The 17,359-nt window shown below is 43.5% G+C and overlaps 1 protein-coding gene across 1 annotated transcript in view; it reads left to right on the forward strand.

Annotated features, from left to right (window-relative positions):
• LOC129695920 (EGF-like repeat and discoidin I-like domain-containing protein 3) overlaps positions 1-17,359 on the forward strand; it is a 184,496-nt gene that overhangs the window by 106,212 nt on the left and 60,925 nt on the right. The window contains exons 5-6 of the mRNA XM_055633381.1: positions 7,578-7,733; positions 14,052-14,196. Of these exons, the coding sequence (XP_055489356.1) occupies positions 7,578-7,733; positions 14,052-14,196 (301 nt within the window). The remainder of the gene's footprint in view (positions 1-7,577; positions 7,734-14,051; positions 14,197-17,359) is intronic.

Genomic DNA, 17,359 nt, shown 5'->3' on the forward strand with positions numbered 1-17,359 from the left:
CATCAGTTGTTACAGATCTAGCCATTTATATCAACACAGGCTATAACAGACAGAGAGTACGTGAGAGTCAAGATCACACACTTTAGCTAAAGCTGTTGAAGGGTAAATCTTACCATGACATTGAACAGTTGGTCGACACCAAGCCAGCTCCTGTGTCACATTGATAAACGATGCAGGGCCAAGACTCAAGCTTATCTGAAACTAGTTGTTACATTGAACCAGTCAGATTGTTAATTGAATTTCCTCTCACCGTGTTTCAATTTCTGATGCAAACACCCGATGATACGATTGATAGATCAGCGGCGGTAAAATGGAAGTGAAGAATATTCAGCACAGATATTAACTGTCGTTCTTTGTTAAAGGGTACTTACAGGCAGGGAAAATCTGGTCACTGCAACATCAGTTCTGATAAAAGTCACTCGCATCCTCTGAGATTCAGCAGGCTTCCCTTGTTGAGGATAATGGTGCACAAGGTTTAGAGGTGATAGGTGTAAGATTCATTGCTGCCAGCACTTATTTCTTCTGTGGAAATGTGACACGTTTGCAAAGGTTGTGGAATTACTACTTCGTTGAAACTACAACTAATGAAATTTAATAAATGGCTAATCTCCCAGTTTTTACTTACTTGAATAGTTCCATTCAAATGGTATTCCATATAACCATATAACAATTACAGCACGGAAACAGGCCATCTCGGCCCTTCTAGTCCGTGCCGAACACTTACTCTCACCTAGTCCCATCTACCTGCACTCAGACCATAACCCTCCATTCCTTTCCCGTCCATATACCTATCCAATTTATTTTTAAATGATAAAATCGAACCTGCCTCCACCACTTCCACTGGAAGCTCATTCCACACAGCTACCACTCTCTGAGTAAAGAAGTTCCCCCTCATGTTACCACTAAACTTCTGTCCCTTAATTCTCAAATCATATCCTCTTGTTTGAATCTTCCCTACTCTCAATGGGAAAAGCTTATCCATGTCAACTCTGTCTATCCCTCTCATCATTTTAAAGACCTCTATCAAGTCCCCCCTTAACCTTCTGCGCTCCAGAGAATAAAGACCTAACTTGTTCAACCTTTCTCTGTAACTTAGGTGCTGAAACCCAGGCAACCCAGGTATTCACTGTGTTATGAGTGGTGGAGCAGGCTATAAGCTCATAAATGATAGCAACACAATTAGGCTATTTAGCCCATCAAGTCTACTGCCATTCAATCGTGGCTGATCTATCTTTCCCTCTCAACCCCATTCTCCTGCCTTCTCCCCATAACCATAATCTGTCAATCTCTGACTTAAAAATATACATTGATTTGGTCTCCAGAACCAACTGTGGCAATGAATTCCACAGATTAAATTTCTCCTCATCTCCTTTCTAAAGGTAGGCCCTTTTATTCTGAGGCTATGGCCTCTGGTCCTAAACTCTCCCACTAGTGGAAATATCCTTTCCACAATTATCTACCCAGGCTGTTCATTATTTTCAATGAGGTCCTTCTAAAGTCCAGTGAGTCCGGGCCCAGTGCCTTCAAACGCTCATCATATGTTAACCCAATAATTCCTGGGATTATTCTCGTAAAACTCCTCTGGACCCTCTCCAATGCCAGAACACCCTTCCTCAGATATGGGGAATATAAGTGTTCCTTAACTGAGTTTTACTTCAGCCATCTTTTCAATGGAGATCTCAATCAAGGTTTTGTATTGGAGTGGTCTTCAGAGAACTTTGTGGGAAAATGTCTTCCTTTTAATTCCTTTTAATAAGGGGTTCGGCAGTATAATGGCACGACCCTTAGGAGCCGCCACACCTTCCTATTTAGGAACAAAATATGACTATTTATTTTCAATAAAGCTCTCACTGTTGTTTTAAATCACTTGAAATGTTCATGTAATCTGATCGACTGCCCCTGTGACTTCCCTTTCGTAGCTATTTCTTTCAGTTAAATTTGTTTTGACATTGTAATTTCCATTCTCTGTTTTAGTACCCTTATTTTTTTCTTGAAATGTTTGGTACATTTGAATCAAATGTAATGGGAAGACTCATTTTAGTTTAGTTTAGCGATACAACGTAGAAACAGGCCCATCGGCCAACCCGAGTCCCCACCGGCCAGCGATCCCTGCACAATAACACTACCCGACACACACTAGGGACAATTTACACTTATACCAAGCTAATTAACCTACAAACCTGTACGTCTTTGGAGTGTGGAAGGAAACCGATGATTTGGGAGAAAACCCACGCAGGTCACGGGGAGAACGTATGATCTTGGCATTTTTCTGCTTAACACATATAAGCCAATAGCAGGTATGGCCCAGTACCAAACAGTAATTGTCCAAGAGTATTAACTCTATTATTATAGAAATGATCTGGGATTTGTCACACCTTAAATCTAGGAGAGAAAGGTCCATAAATCTAGTTTAATGAGCTGCAATTGATTGTCCGTTCTTGATTGGGACATAGATCTATACAGTACAGAAACACACCCTTAGACCCATCTCATCCAAGCCGACCAAGTTACCTTATGCCCCTGTCCCACTTAGGAAATCTGAACGGAAACCTCTGGAGACTTTGCGCCCCACCCAACGTTTCCGTGCGGTTCCCGGAGGTTTTTGTCAGTCTCTCTACCTGCTTCCACTACCTGCAACCTCTGGCAACCACCTGCAACCTCTGGGAACCGCACGGAAACCTTGGGTGGGGCGCAAAGTCTCCAGAGGACTCCGTTCAGGTCTCCTAAGTGGGACGGGGTCATAGCTGTGCTAGACTCATTTGCCTGCACTGACCTATATCCCTCCAAACCTTTCCTATCTCTACCTGTCCAAGTGTGTTTTAAATGCCATAAATGGATTCACCTGTATCATTACTGGCAGCTTGGCCCATGTATCCACCATGGAGCTGGAGACCGAGCACACAGCCTTGCCGTGCCCCTGTGAGGAAAAGCTGTTGTCGTCAATTTTGTACTGATTAAGGTGTGTCGATGATGAATTGCATTGGGATAAGCATCTGAGTGTGATGATAGCAAAAGGATTTGAGTATAGGATTTCATAGCAAAAAGATTTGAGTATAGGAGCAGGGAGGTTCTACTGCAGTTGTACAGGGTCTTGGTGAGACCACACCTGGAGTATTGCGTACAGTTTTGGTCTCCAAATCTGAGGAAGGACATTATTGCCATAGAGGGAGTGCAGAGAAGGTTCACCAGACTGATTCCTGGGATGTCAGGACTTTCATATGAAGAAAGACTGGATAGACTTGGTTTATACTCTCTAGAATTTAGGAGATTGAGAGGGGATCTTATAGAAACTTACAAAATTCTTAAGGGGTTGGTCAGGCTAGATGCAGGAAGATTGCTCCCGATGTTGGGGAAGTACACGACAAGGGGTCACAGCTTAAGGATAAGGGGGAAATCCTTTAAAACCGAGATGAGAAGAACTTTTTTCACACAGAGAGCGGTGAATCTCTGGAACTCTCTGCCACAGAGGGTAGTCGAGGCCAGTTCATTGGCAAGATTTAAGAGGGAGTTAGATGTGGCCCTTGTGGCTAAGGGGATCAGAGGGTATGGAGAGAAGGCAGGTACGGGATACTGAGTTGGATGATCAGCCATGATCATATTGAATGGCGGTGCAGGCTCGAAGGGCCGAATGGCCTACTCCTGCACCTAATTTCTATGTTTCTATGTTTCTATGTACTGATTAAGGTGTGTCGATGATGAATTGCATTGGGATAAGCATCTGAGTGTGATGATAATTATAGAGGGGGAGGATGGTGTTGAACCCCAAACTGTAGTCTATGCACAACAGCCTGATGAATGTCGTCTTGTTGGCCGAGTGGTCCACTGCAGAGTGGGGGGGGGGGGGGGGGGGGGGTGAGCATCTGTTGTTGCGGTAGGTAAATTGTAGGGGGTTCAAGTGCGTACTAAGGCAAGAGTTGATATGTTGTACTGTCCGTACAGGCAGCACCTGTAGTCGGGATCGAACCCGCGTTGCTGGCGCTGTGAGGCAGCAACTCTACCTCTGTGCCACCGTGCCGCCCCGACATCAGACATCAGTTCGGACATCAACTCCTGCATTTGTAGTTCTTTATTGACTTCCAAGCTTGTTTCTTGACTTGGACCAAAATGAATTCCTACATCAACCATACAAAAAAATAAGGAATAAAGATGCAGGGTTAATTTGAATAGTATACAGTGAATTAATGAGATGATGGAATTCTCTGCCTCAGAGGACAGTGGAGGCCGATTCTCTGGAAACCTTAGAGAAAGAGTTAGATAGGGCTCTTGAAGATAACGGAGGATATGGGGAGGAGGCAGGAACAGGGTAACCATATAACCATATAACAATTACAGCACGGAAACAGGCCATCTCGGCCCTACAAGTCCGTGCCGAACAACTTTTTTTCCCCTTAGTCCCACCTGCCTGCACTCATACCATAACCCTCCATTCCCTACTCATCCATATGCCTATTCAATTTATTTTTAAATGATACCAATGAACCTGCCTCCACCACTTCCACTGGAAGCTCATTCCACACCGCTACCACTCTCTGAGTAAAGAAGTTCCCCCTCATATTACCCCTAAACTTCTGTCCCTTAATTCTGAAGTCATGTCCTCTTGTTTGAATCTTCCCTATTCTCAAAGGGAAAAGCTTGCCCACATCAACTCTGTCTATCCCTCTCATCATTTTAAAGACCTCTATCAAGTCCCCCCTTAACCTTCTGCACTCCAGAGAATAAAGACCTACTGATTGGGGATGATCAGCCATGATCATATTGAATGGTGGTGCTGGCTTGAAGGGCCGTATGGCCTACTCCTGTGTCTATTGTCTGTTGTCTGTTGTCAAGGGGTAGCTGTAAATATCAGATAGTGTTTCAGCATTCGGAGAACTGCTGATTCCCGAACTGTGGTTGGGATCACGATGAGCCTGGGAAATGACTCTCAAAGCAACCTGCTTAGAAACTGTCACGGTGAGCAGAATATTGAGCAGATGGTCTGTACGGTAATAGTTAGCAATGTTTACCAAGCAGGTGTGTGACCTTGTCTCTACGAACAAAATGGGTGAGTTAATCCCTCTCGTCCCAGGGATGGCAGCGTGATTTCCTGGAACAATAAGATATTGATCCTCTGATGGCAGGGTTAATGTGCTTCTCCTTTAGGTTGTTTCCACCCTCTATATGAATGACAGTCTGATCCTGGTTCCTCAACACCTCCAAGCTGATCAAAAAGGCACAGCAGCGCCTTTACTTCCTGAGGAGGCTCAAGAAAGCCCACCTGTCCCCCCAGATCCTGACCAACTTTTACCGTTGTACCATAGAGAGTATCCTGACCACCTGCTTCACGGTATGGTACAGCAGTTGCACCGTAGCGGACAGGAAGGGACTACAACGGGTGGTGAAAACCGCGCAGCACATCATCGGTGCCCCGCTCCCTACCATGGATGCCCTCCACCGAAAACGGTGTCTGAGACGGGCCGGGAAGATCATCAAAGACCCCTCCCACCCCAACCATGGACTGTTTGCCCTCCTCCCATCAGGGAGGAGTTACAGGAGCCTCAGGTCTCGTACAAGTAGGATGAGGAACAGCTTCTATAATAATACCATCACACTGCTGAACTCGGAGTCCCGCTGATAGACTTCTCCAGTCTCTCCGTCCACATTGTTTGCTTATTCTGTATTTTTATTTCTATTCTATATTGCACTATTACTATGGGCTGACGCTAAACTGCATTTCGTTGTACCCATACTTGTATCTGTGCAATGACATTAAAGTTGAATTGAATTGAATTGAATTGAATTGAATTGAATCTTAGAGGTTTAAGACTTAACATCCTTGATCACACACAACTTGTGCAGTTAAGTGACTGCCCATAATTTACAGGAACCCTGTCCAATGTGAATTGTATCATCTTTTGAGATAAGGCTTTGCCTTCCATCACAGTGAGGAGGAGATTCACTGTGATGGATGTTTGTGCAAATTGTGTTGTGTCTTGGTTCTTCTCCTTGTTTGTATGACTGCAGAAACCAAATTTTGTTTGAACCTCTGGGTTCAAATGACAACAAATACATTGTATTGTATTGTATTGTATTGTACAACTTGTTTAAGAAGGAACTGCAGATGCTGGAAAATCGAAGGGAGACAAAAATGCTGGAGAAACTCAGCGGGTGCAGCAGCATCTATGGAGCGAAGGAAATAGGCAACGTTTCGGGACGAAACGTTGCCTATTTCCTTCGCTCCATAGATGCTGCTGCACCTGCTGAGTTTCTCCAGCATTTTTATCTACCATCTTGGATATAACAAGAGGATTTCAGTATAGGAGTAAAGAGGTTCTACTGCAGTTGTATAGGGCTCTGGTGAGACCACATCTGGAGTATTGTGTACAGTTTTGGTTTCCTAATTTAAGGACATCCTTGTGATTGAGGCAGTTCAGCGTAGGTTCACGAGATTGATCCCTGGGATGGCGGGACTGTCATATGAGGAGATTGAAAAGACTAGGCTTGTATTCACCGGAGTTTAGAAGGATGAGGGGGTATCTTATTGAAACATATAAAATTATAAAAGGACTGGACAAGCTAGATGCAGGAAAAATGTTCCCAATGTTCCCAATGCAGCAGGCAGTGTAGAAAGCAAATGGTATGCTAGCATTCATAGCAAAAGGATTTGAGTATAAGAGCAGGGAGGTTCTACTGCAGTTGTACAGGGTCTTGGTGAGACCACACCTGGAGTATTGCGTACAGTTTTGGTCTCCTGAGGAAAGACATTCTTGCCACAGAGGGAGTACAGAGAAGGTTCACCAGACTGATTCCTGGGATGTCAGGACTCTCATATGAAGAAAGACTGGATAGACTCGGCTTATACTCGCTAGAATTTAGAAGATTGAGGGGGGATCTTATAGAAACTTACAAAATTCTTAAGGGGTTGGACAGGCTAGATGCAGGACGATTGTTCCCGATGTTGGGGAAGTCCAGAACAAGGGGTCACAGTTTAAGGATAAGATGAAAATCTTTTAGGACCGAGATGAGGAAAACATTTTTTACACAGAGAGTGGTGAATCTCTGGAATTCTCTGCCACAGAAGGTAGTTGAGGCCACAGTTCATTGGCTATATTTAAGAGGGAGTTAGATGTGGCCCTTTTGGCTAAAGGTATCAGGGGGTATGGAGAGAAGGCAGGTACAGGATACTGAGTTGGATGATCAGCCATGATCATATTGAATGGCGGTGCAGGCTCGAAGGGCCGAATGGCCTACTCCTGCACCTATTTTCTATGTTTCTATGTTTTCACGCTGTTTCTCTCAACTAAGCTAACAGTCCTTGAGAAAATGGGAGCAAACACTAGCAAAGTGACATTGGATGTAGTTTCTGGATTTTGATGCTGTATGAAAGAAGGAATTACACATTAACTAGGAACTGTAATAGTGTTCTCCCAAGTGTCTGCTGTAAATGTTAACACATTACATTATTTCTTTAAAAGACTGGGGCACAAGACATCGTGTAGCATTTTTATACTGTGACCCTCATTCTGTGTCAGAAACCCTGTAGAGTCTTAAGGACACAAAGCATATTGCTATAATTGTTGATTTTTTTTTTTCTCTTTCAGATTAACCTGCAACGCACAATGAGAATCACAGGATTGATTAGTCAGGGGGCTAAGAGACTTGGCAGCCCCGAATATGTAAAATCGTACAAGATTGCTTACAGTGGTGATGGCAAAACCTGGACTACTTACAAAGTAAAAGGCTCCTATGAAGATATGGTAAGCTGGAGACATTAGAAATACATTTTGTCCATATGCTTTTATATAAACACCATCAATAACATATACCAGGATTTGCAGAAATATGGTTCGTACTTTTTGTGCCTAAATTTGCCATAGAGGGAGTGCAGAGACGGTTCACCGGACTGATTCCTGGGATGGCAGGACTGTCTTATGAAGAAAGACTGGATAGACTTGGCTTATACTCTCTAGAATTTAGGAGATTGAGAGGGGATCTTATAGAAACTTACAAAATTCTTAAGGGGTTGGACAGGCTAGATGCAGGAAGATTGCTCCCGATGTTAGGGAAGTCCAGGACAAGGGGTCACAGCTTAAGGATAAGGGGGAAATCCTTTAATACCGAGATGAGAAGAACTTTTTTCACACAGAGAGTGGTGAATCTCTGGAACTTCTCTGCCACAGAGGGTAGTTGAGGCCAGTTCATTGGCTATATTTAAGAGGGAGTTAGATGTGGCCCTTGTGGCTAAGGGGATCAGGGGGTATGGAGAGAAGGCAGGTACGGGATACTGAGTTGGATGATCAGCCATGATCATATTGAATGGCGGTGCAGGCTCGAAGGGCCGAATGGCCTACTCCTGCACCTAATTTCTATGTTTCTATGTTTCTATTCTATCTTTGTTCTTCTTGAGAATTTAGACTTTAGGGCCCATTGAGTCCATGATGACCAGCGATCACCCCATACGCCAGCAGTACCCTACACACTAGGGACACTGTTACAGGAGCCTATTAACCTACAGACCTGCACGTCTTTGGAGTGTGGGAGCAAACCGCAGCATCCGGAGAAAAGCCACGCGGGTCACAGTAGAGAACATACTCCGTACAGACAGCACCCGTAGTCAGGATGGAACATGGGCGCCTGGCCATGTAATTCAGCAACTCTATCACTGCACCAATGTTCTGCCCAAGATCTCTTATCTACGATTCTCTTATGACAATTTATGTCGGGATATAGGGATTCATCGAAGGACACTTCCATTACTTGCACCAAGCGGTGGCTATTTAAACAGGTTTACCGAGCCATCGATGTTGGGTGGCACAGTGGTGCAGCCGTTAGACCTGTTGTATCATAGCGCCAGAGACCCGGGATTTATCGATCACTTCCGGTGCTCTCTGTGTGGAGTTTGCACTTTCTTCCTGTGACCGCATGGGTTTCCTCAGGCGCTCCGATTACTTCCCACATCTCAAAGACGTACAGGTTTGTAGATTAATTGGGCCTCTGCAAATTGCCCCCAATGTGTAGGGACTGGATGCGAAAATGGGATAACAGAACTACTGTGAATATGGTCGATGGCCAGTGTTGATCGAAGGGTCCGTTTCCATGCTGTAACATTCTAGCAATGGTTTAAACCCAGGTCATTCCCATCACATCCAAAGCAGGCCACTGGACAATGATCTGGAGTTCTAGTTGACTTCCATTTTCACCCTGCCCAGCTGGGAATACTATGACTCATCCCATGGAATTCTATTGCATTTGTACTATGGAAATATTTCGCCCCAATCTGCTTTGCTGTGAAATGCTGAATAATTGTCCAGCCTTTTAAATTTAGTAACAACGAGATTGTGCTTGTCCTGAACTCAAACAAAGCTGCCTGCAAAGATCTCACTATTTCTGTGGCATGGGCTTCACCTTTCCCGACTTAGGTTTCAGTCAGTTGTCAGTTCAACTCTGTTCTTCTAGGCAGCACAGTGGCAAACCTGATAGAGATGCTGCCTCACAACATTAAAGGCCCAGGGATTATCCTGACCTGGGATTCTGGCTGTGTAGAGTTTGCACTTTCTTCCTTTGATCCCGTGCGTTTCCTCCAGCTTCTCTGGTTTCCTCCTACACCTGGAACGCACTGCCAGGGATGGTGGTTGAGGCAGACACAATAGTGGCATTTAAGAGGCTAGGCATATGGATGTGCGGGGAATAGAGGGGTATGGATATGTGCAGGTAGATAAGGTGCTGGCATCATGTTCGGCACAGGCCTAGTGGGCTGAAGGACCTGTTCTTATGTTGTACAGTTCTATGGTCAATGTTTGATTGAAAGGCAGAGTAGACTTAATGGGTCGAATGGCCTAATTCTGCTCCTATCACTTATGATTCATAGCAAAAGGATTTGAGTATAGGAGCAGGGAGGTTCTACTGCAGTTGTACAGGGTCTTGGTGAGACCACACCTGGAGTATTGCGTACAGTTTTGGTCTCCAAATCTGAGGAAAGACATTCTTGCCATTGAGGGAGTACAGAGAAGGTTCACCAGACTCATTCCTGGGATGTCAGGACTGTCTTATGACGAAAGACTGGATAGACTCGGCTTGTACTCGCTAGAATTCAGAAGATTGAGGGGGGATCTTATAGAAACTTACAAAATTCTTAAGGGGTTGGACAGGCTAGATGCAGGAAGATTGTTCCCGATGTTGGGGAAGTCCAGGACAAGGGGTCACAGTTTAAGGATAAGGGGGAAATCTTTTAGGACCGAGATGAGAAAAAATAATTCACACAGAGAGTGGTGAATCTCTGGAATTCTCTGCCTCAGAAGGTAGTTGAGGCCACAGTTAATTGGCTATATTTAAGAGGGAGTTAGAAGTGGCCCTTGTGGCTAAAGGTATCAGGGGGTATGGAGAGAAGGCAGGTACAGGATACTGATCATATTGAATGGCGGTGCAGGCTCGAAGGGCCGAATGGCCTACTCCTGCACCTCTTGTCTATGTATCTATATTTCTATGATTTGATGATGTTCTATCCCAAAGACTTGTGAGTTTGCTGGTGAACTGGCCTCTGTAAATTGACCCGTGTGTTTAGGAAGTGGATGTGTAAGTGGCATAACATAACACCAGTGTGAATGGATGATCGATGGTCGGCAAGGACTCGGTAGGCCGATGGGACTGTTTCCATGCTGCATCTTTCAATCAAAAGAATCCTGACTCACAGACAATAGGTACAGGAGTAGGCCATTCGGCCCTTCAAGCCAGCACCGCCATTCAATATGACCATGGCTGATCATCCACAATCAGTACCCCAAGGCAGCAACTCCACCGCTCTCCCATTGTGCTGACCTGTCACAAGTTGTTTGGATAATCTGTAATACAGCGGCACGGTGGCGCAGCGGTAGAGTTGCTGCCTTACAGAGCTTGCAGCGCCGGACACCCGGGTTCGATCCCGACTACGGGTGCTGTCTGTACGGAGTTTGTACATTCTCCCCGTGACCGCGTGGGTTTTCTTCTCTGAGTTCTTCGGTTTCCTCCCACACTCCAAAGACGTACAGGTTTGTGGGTTAATTGGTTTGGTACATGTGTAAATTGTCCCTAGTGTATGTGGGATAGCGTTAATGTGTGGGGTCGGCGCTGACTCGGGGGCCAAAGGGTCTGTTTCTACGCTGTATCTCTGAAGTAAACTATACTAATAGTTCCTAATGGATAGATGGAAGACAGGAGAATCCATGATGTAAAGAGGAATTGATGAAGATGCAAGAAGAACAATGCTTTAAAATGTAGATTGGTATGATAGTCAGTAATCACAGTAGGCCTGTATTATGCAGCTGGCTTCTAAGTCAATAATATGATTTGCCTTTACTAGTGCCGAACTAATTTCTAGACAAATCTTTTTTCCTATTATGTTCATATCCATTATTTAATTAAAATATTTATCGACATGAATCATCATCCATATGTTTAAAATTAGGGTTGTGTTTGGGCCAGCATTTGCTTTGCCAAAATTTAAAATTAGACTTCATGCAACAAATGTTAGATTTTGTGGATATTTGACTTCAAGGCAATCACTTAAAGAGCTTAAACTGCTTATGGTTTCAGCTAGTTGTGTACAGAGGACGACAAGCTGTGGCAGGCAGCCTCTGAAGGAGGACTGCGTTTCTGGCAGTGACTGGGAGTTTTATGTTAAACTGTGTGCTCAATAGCCCCAAACTTGCCAGTTTCACGATGTGGTGACATAAGGTCATAAGGGATAGGAGGAGAATAAGGCCGTTTGGCCCATCAAGCCTACTCTGCCATTCAATCATGGCTGGTCTATCTCTCCTAAGCCCATTCTGCTGCCTTCTCCCCATAACCTCTGACACCCGTACTTATCAAGAATCTATTTATCTCTACCTTAAAAATGTTCCACTGACTCAGCCTCCACAGCCTTCTGTGGCAAAGAATTCCGCAGATTCACGTGACAGTGAGCACTGATAGATTCATTGTCAAGGCAAACAATGTCCTTTATTCTTGTTGTTGACAAGTTTGGTGCTCCAATCACTGGTGTGAACCAGCTCTCTCCTTAGACAGAGTGGCTAATTGATTCTGCTTTGTGTAAATCAACACCAAACACAGTGTAATGTCAGTACCTCAGAAAGATAGATCATTTTAAAATGTTTATGAGTAAATCAATTCCTTTCCACCTAGTTTCATTGAGATCCAGTCACACAGTGTGGAATCAGGCCCTTTGGCCCAACTTGCACACATCAACCAACATGTCCCATTCGCACCAGTCCCACTTGCTCTTGCATTTAGCCCATACACTCCTTTCATGTGTTTCCATTTACTCAATTGAACTGAATAGGTGGGTTGAGATACTTTAGTTAAATTATAAGATCCAGTATCTTTAATTTCCTGTCTTGTGCTATAATTCTATGTCAACACCCTCAATAGTTGGTTGTAATTCAGAGTGGTTATTCTTAGTCTGTGGCATTCAATTAACCTCAGTAATTCAAGGAACTTCTAACAGAGAGGTTTATGTATGTTCCGCTTTAGTTTAGTTTTAGTTTTATGGATACAGAGCAGAAACAGGCCCTTTTGGCCCACCGGGTCGGCAACCAACCAGCGATCCCTGCACATTATCACTATCCTACACCCACTAGGGACAATTTATACATTTGCCAAGCCAATTAACCTACAAACCTGTACGTCTTTGGAGTGTGGGAGGAAATGGAAGATCTCGGAGAAAACCCACGCAGGTCACGGGGAGAACGTACAAACTATATACAGACAGCACCCGTATTCGGTATCGAACCCGGGTCTCCGGCGCTGCATTCGCTGTAAGGCAGCAACTCTACCGCTGCCCCACCGTGACCACCCTTATGCTTCATGCAAATTGCGCCTAATTGGATGGATAATTAATGCTAACAAGATTCAAGTTGTGACTAGAAAGATCTGCCAATGTTGAATAGAAACACATATAATGTTTCTTTGTACGAACTGATCTAGCCATTGATATTGATAGCGTTCTTTCTAAACTCAAAACATTAAAGACATAGTTATTTGGTTCTGACTTTCATCTGAATATTTTTGCGACACTTTATAAAAAATTGCCCCTCATAACATGTTTTGGAAGGTGTCTGTGACTATTTAATGTAAACACCTCAGTGATAATGAAATGTACAGATTGTTAATTACAAGCTTGTTTGGATCGAGTGATAGAATTAGAGGAAAGAGGGTGGAACAGTACAGCATTGAACGGCCCGCAATGTTTGTACCGAACATGATGCCAAGTTAAACTGATATCATCTGCCTGCATAAGATCCATATCTGTAATCCCTGCACTTCCAAGTGCCTATTTAAAAGCCTCTTAAATGGCATGGATTTACGAAAGGTAAATCATGCCTGACGAATCTTATAGAATTTTTTGAGGATGTAACTAGTAGAGTGGATAAGGGAGAACCAGTGGATGTGTTATATCTGGACTTTCAGAAGGCTTTTGACAAGGTCCAACATAAGAGATTAGTATACAAACTTAAAGCACACGGTATTGAGGGTTTAGTATTGTTGTGGATAGAGAACTGGCTGGCAGACAGGAAGCAAAGAATAGGAGTAAACGGGTCCTTTTCACAATGGCAGGCAGTGACTAGTGGGGTACCGCAAGGCTCAGTGTTGGGACCCCAGCTATTTACAATATATATTAATGATTTGGACGAGGGAATTGAATGCAACATTTCCAAGTTTGCAGATGACACGAAGCTGGGGGTGCAGTGTTAGCTGTGAGGAGGATGCTAGGAGGTGGCAAGGTGACTTGGATAGGCTGGGTGGGTATCTCTCACTGTAGTTAAAGTCGAGTTTTAATGGACTTGCTACATCAATATCATCCTTTTATTGTCATCATGCAAAGCAACAATTGTACAGTGCAAAATGAGAAGACGCTTCTCAGGAAATACCGGAGCATCGCACATAAAAAGTTAAACATTTCACGCATAAATAAAAACAATCCAGTTCCTGATAAAATCAGTACGAATAGTTTTTAAAAAGTGCAGGTAAAAAATGCAACATTAAAATACAAGTCGAAAAAAATAAAAATGAATTGATTGCATTTTCTTTCTAAATTACTGCAGGTTTTCCGTGGAAATGTCGACAACAACACCCCACACGTAAATTCATTTAATCCTCCTGTCAAGGCGCAGTTCATACGACTATATCCCCAGGTGTGCAGGAGACATTGTACGCTGAGGATGGAGCTGCTTGGCTGTGAGATGTCAGGTAATCTTAAATTCATGCATTCTGGGCCCTTTTTGGCATTAGATTATTGATTTCAAAAGGTTTGCTGCAAAAGGATTGATTTTGTTAAAGCCATGAATGATACATTAGCTTTACAGGAGTGGGCTTGTTCCAATTGATGTCATGGTTTCAGGCTTGTGGGATTAGCAGATGTGATTAATAACTAGTCGTGCACATTCATCGCACAAGTAGTTATTTCACAGGTTTAAGTGAGAGTTTATGGAATCAAGATGTAAATTTGTTGGTTTCGTGGCGAGAGGCCACGCAGATAAAATGTCTCCTGTTTGAATTACAGGGCAAAAATTGGCATGGTACGTAACTGGTATAAGGAACCTTGCAGAGTTAATTTGTTTCAGAAACCGATCATTATGGCAAAAGATTGCAGCTCGGCCTTTGAATTCGCCTTGAATTCTCCCTTTGTGAGAAGCACTGAAAAGATGCAACATAGTGCAAATGAGCTAATGCTAATTCTTTCAGCCTCTTGGTTGGCCTGTTTTCTCCATCTGTTCAGTTACCTTTCCAATCCCAACTATAAATAGAGATTTTCGTACAGAAGCCTTTCAGCCACCTTTTAGACAATAGACAATAGGTGCAGGAGTAGGCCATTCGGCCCTTCGAGCCAGCACCGCCATTCACTCTGATCATGGCTTACTCCTCAGTGCTATCCACACCTTCAACGGTTCCATTAGCTGAGCTTAGTTCAGCTGCACTTGCAGTACAACTCTGATAATCAAGCATGTGTGGGACTTTGTGGTACCAGACTGGAAGATCTCTAGACTTTTGAATGTTATTTCTATTAATACCACAACACCTTTCAATTAGATTTTACGTGGTATTGCAAAAAAATTTACAGTGGGCCTGGAGTTGAAAGGGAGTGTGAGTAACAGGACTGTCATTTTAAAGAGACCACAAGGATCGATGCTTGATGCGTTTAAAGAAAGTGCACGCACCAGGGCTCCAATTATCAGAAAGGGTTCGTGGGAACTCAGTCCCAACACACTGCCTGACCACTGATCCACTCTGACCCACTCCTCCACACTAACCACCCATCTCTCCCACACACTAACTGTAGTAGCTGAACTCAGAATGTTGTAACTATAACCAGTTACCTTTAAATGTTATCTGTGCCTGTAATTATGAGGGTGGGATTTATACGTAGTCTGAGGCGTGTTTGCGGCTGGGATTCTCGCGCAGACTCCCTAGTAATGAGTTTAGTTTGAAGAAGAATGGGGGAGAGGTCACAGCATTCGACCATGCACGAGTGGGACCACGATTTAATTGAAATGTACTTATACAAGAAGAGGTTGGGACGAATATCTTACTGTTTTTACTACTACAATGAAGAAACTATTAATCAAGAGACTGTGTTTGGAAGATTCATCTTTAGACGGCTTTGAAAGTCTCGTGGAGAGCTCATGGGTGCGTATCGATTATCTTCTGATCCACTGTCTTCAATTAAAGTGATTAAAGGACTACATTTTGGTAAGCAGCCAAGAAGTTAGTAAGACTGGACTTACGTCAAATTAACGCTATGGGAATATTCAAGATCTAAAACCAGCGAACGTCAAAGGTTCTACCTTTGCTAAAACAAGAGGAAGACCCGGACCTAAGGGAAGTAGTTTTGCTACTGATGTAATACCTGCAGAAACAAAAGACGAAAAGAAAGGAGATACATCTACTGTTAAGCCCAGATGGTTCTGCTTGTCATATAACGAAGTTGGTCACAAGGCAAGGCAAGGCAACTTTATTTATAGAGCACATTTCATACACGAGGCAGACTCAAAGTGCTTCACATAAAAACACGTCATACAATAAAATGAAATAATAAAATGAATTGAAATAGAAGAATTAAAAGAAAATAAAAGCAAAGTTAAAAATGCATTATACAAAGTGCAAAAGTTAAAAGTGCAATGTAGTTAAGATTTAGCTGAAAGCTAAAGTAAACATCAAAGTTTTCAGTCTTGTTTTAAAAGTGGTCACACCATAAGGAGGTGCCGGAAATTCAAGAAGAAGGAATATAAAGAAAGCATAGAAACAGAGAAACATAGAAAATAGGTGCAGGAGTAGGCCATTCGGCCCTTTGAGCCTGCACCGCCATTCAATATGATCATGGCTGATCATCCACCTCAGTATCCTGTACCTGCCTTCTCTCCATACCCCCTGATCCCCTTAGCCACAAGGGCCACATCTAACTCCCTCTTAAATATAGCCAATGAACTGGCCTCAACTACCTTCTGTGGCAGAGAGTTCTAGAGATTCACCACTCTCTGTGTGAAAAATGTTTTTCTCATCTCAGTCCTAAAAGATTTCCCCCTTATCCTTAAAATGTGACCCCTTGTCCTGGAAAGATGGATTTCTTAAAGTAGAAGGGAAGTTTTGGATATTTGATAAAAGGACACATGGTTAAAGACTGTAAGAGTCCTATAACTTGTGATAAGTGCAAGCAAGATCATCGTGAAGCACTTCACATTGAGCAGAAGAAGCCGGAGCAAATAGAACCAAAGGAGAAGCCAGCTACTAGTGATGCTGTCACCTCACCCCAGATAACTGCCCATATTGGGGCCAGGGTAGAAACCTGTATCTTCTCTATCTTACCAGTACAGGTAAGGAATAGCAAGATGAATACAGTCTTGCAAACATATGCATTATTGGATCATGGAAATACGGCTACTTGTACAGAAAGCTTGATGAGAAGGCTGGACAACACAGGAGAAAAGACTAAGATTCTATTGCGTACCATGAATGAAGAGAAGGAGTGCACGAGTCATTCCATGACAAGTATGGAAATGTCTAGTCTGGATGAAGACAATTTTATACCAATATCTGAGGTGTTTGCACATGAGACCATGCCTGTTTGTCATCAAAATATACCCAGACATGAGGACTTGAAACAATGGCCTTACCTGAAGGATGTCAAGATACCTAAAATAAATTCTGTGTCGACCTACTTATCGGAACGTTTAAGAAGGAACTGCAGATGCTGGAAAACCGAAGGTAGACAAAAATGCTGGAGAAACTCAATGGGTGAGGCAGCATCTATGGAGCGAAGGAAATAGGCAACGTTTCGGGCCGAGACCCTTCTTCAGACTGATGTTAGGGTGGGGGGGGGGCGGGAAGAAGAAAGGAAGAGGCGGAGACAGAGGGC

This window comes from Leucoraja erinacea, chromosome 3, assembly GCF_028641065.1.
Source record: "Leucoraja erinacea ecotype New England chromosome 3, Leri_hhj_1, whole genome shotgun sequence".
Classification (NCBI taxonomy): domain Eukaryota; kingdom Metazoa; phylum Chordata; class Chondrichthyes; order Rajiformes; family Rajidae; genus Leucoraja; species Leucoraja erinaceus.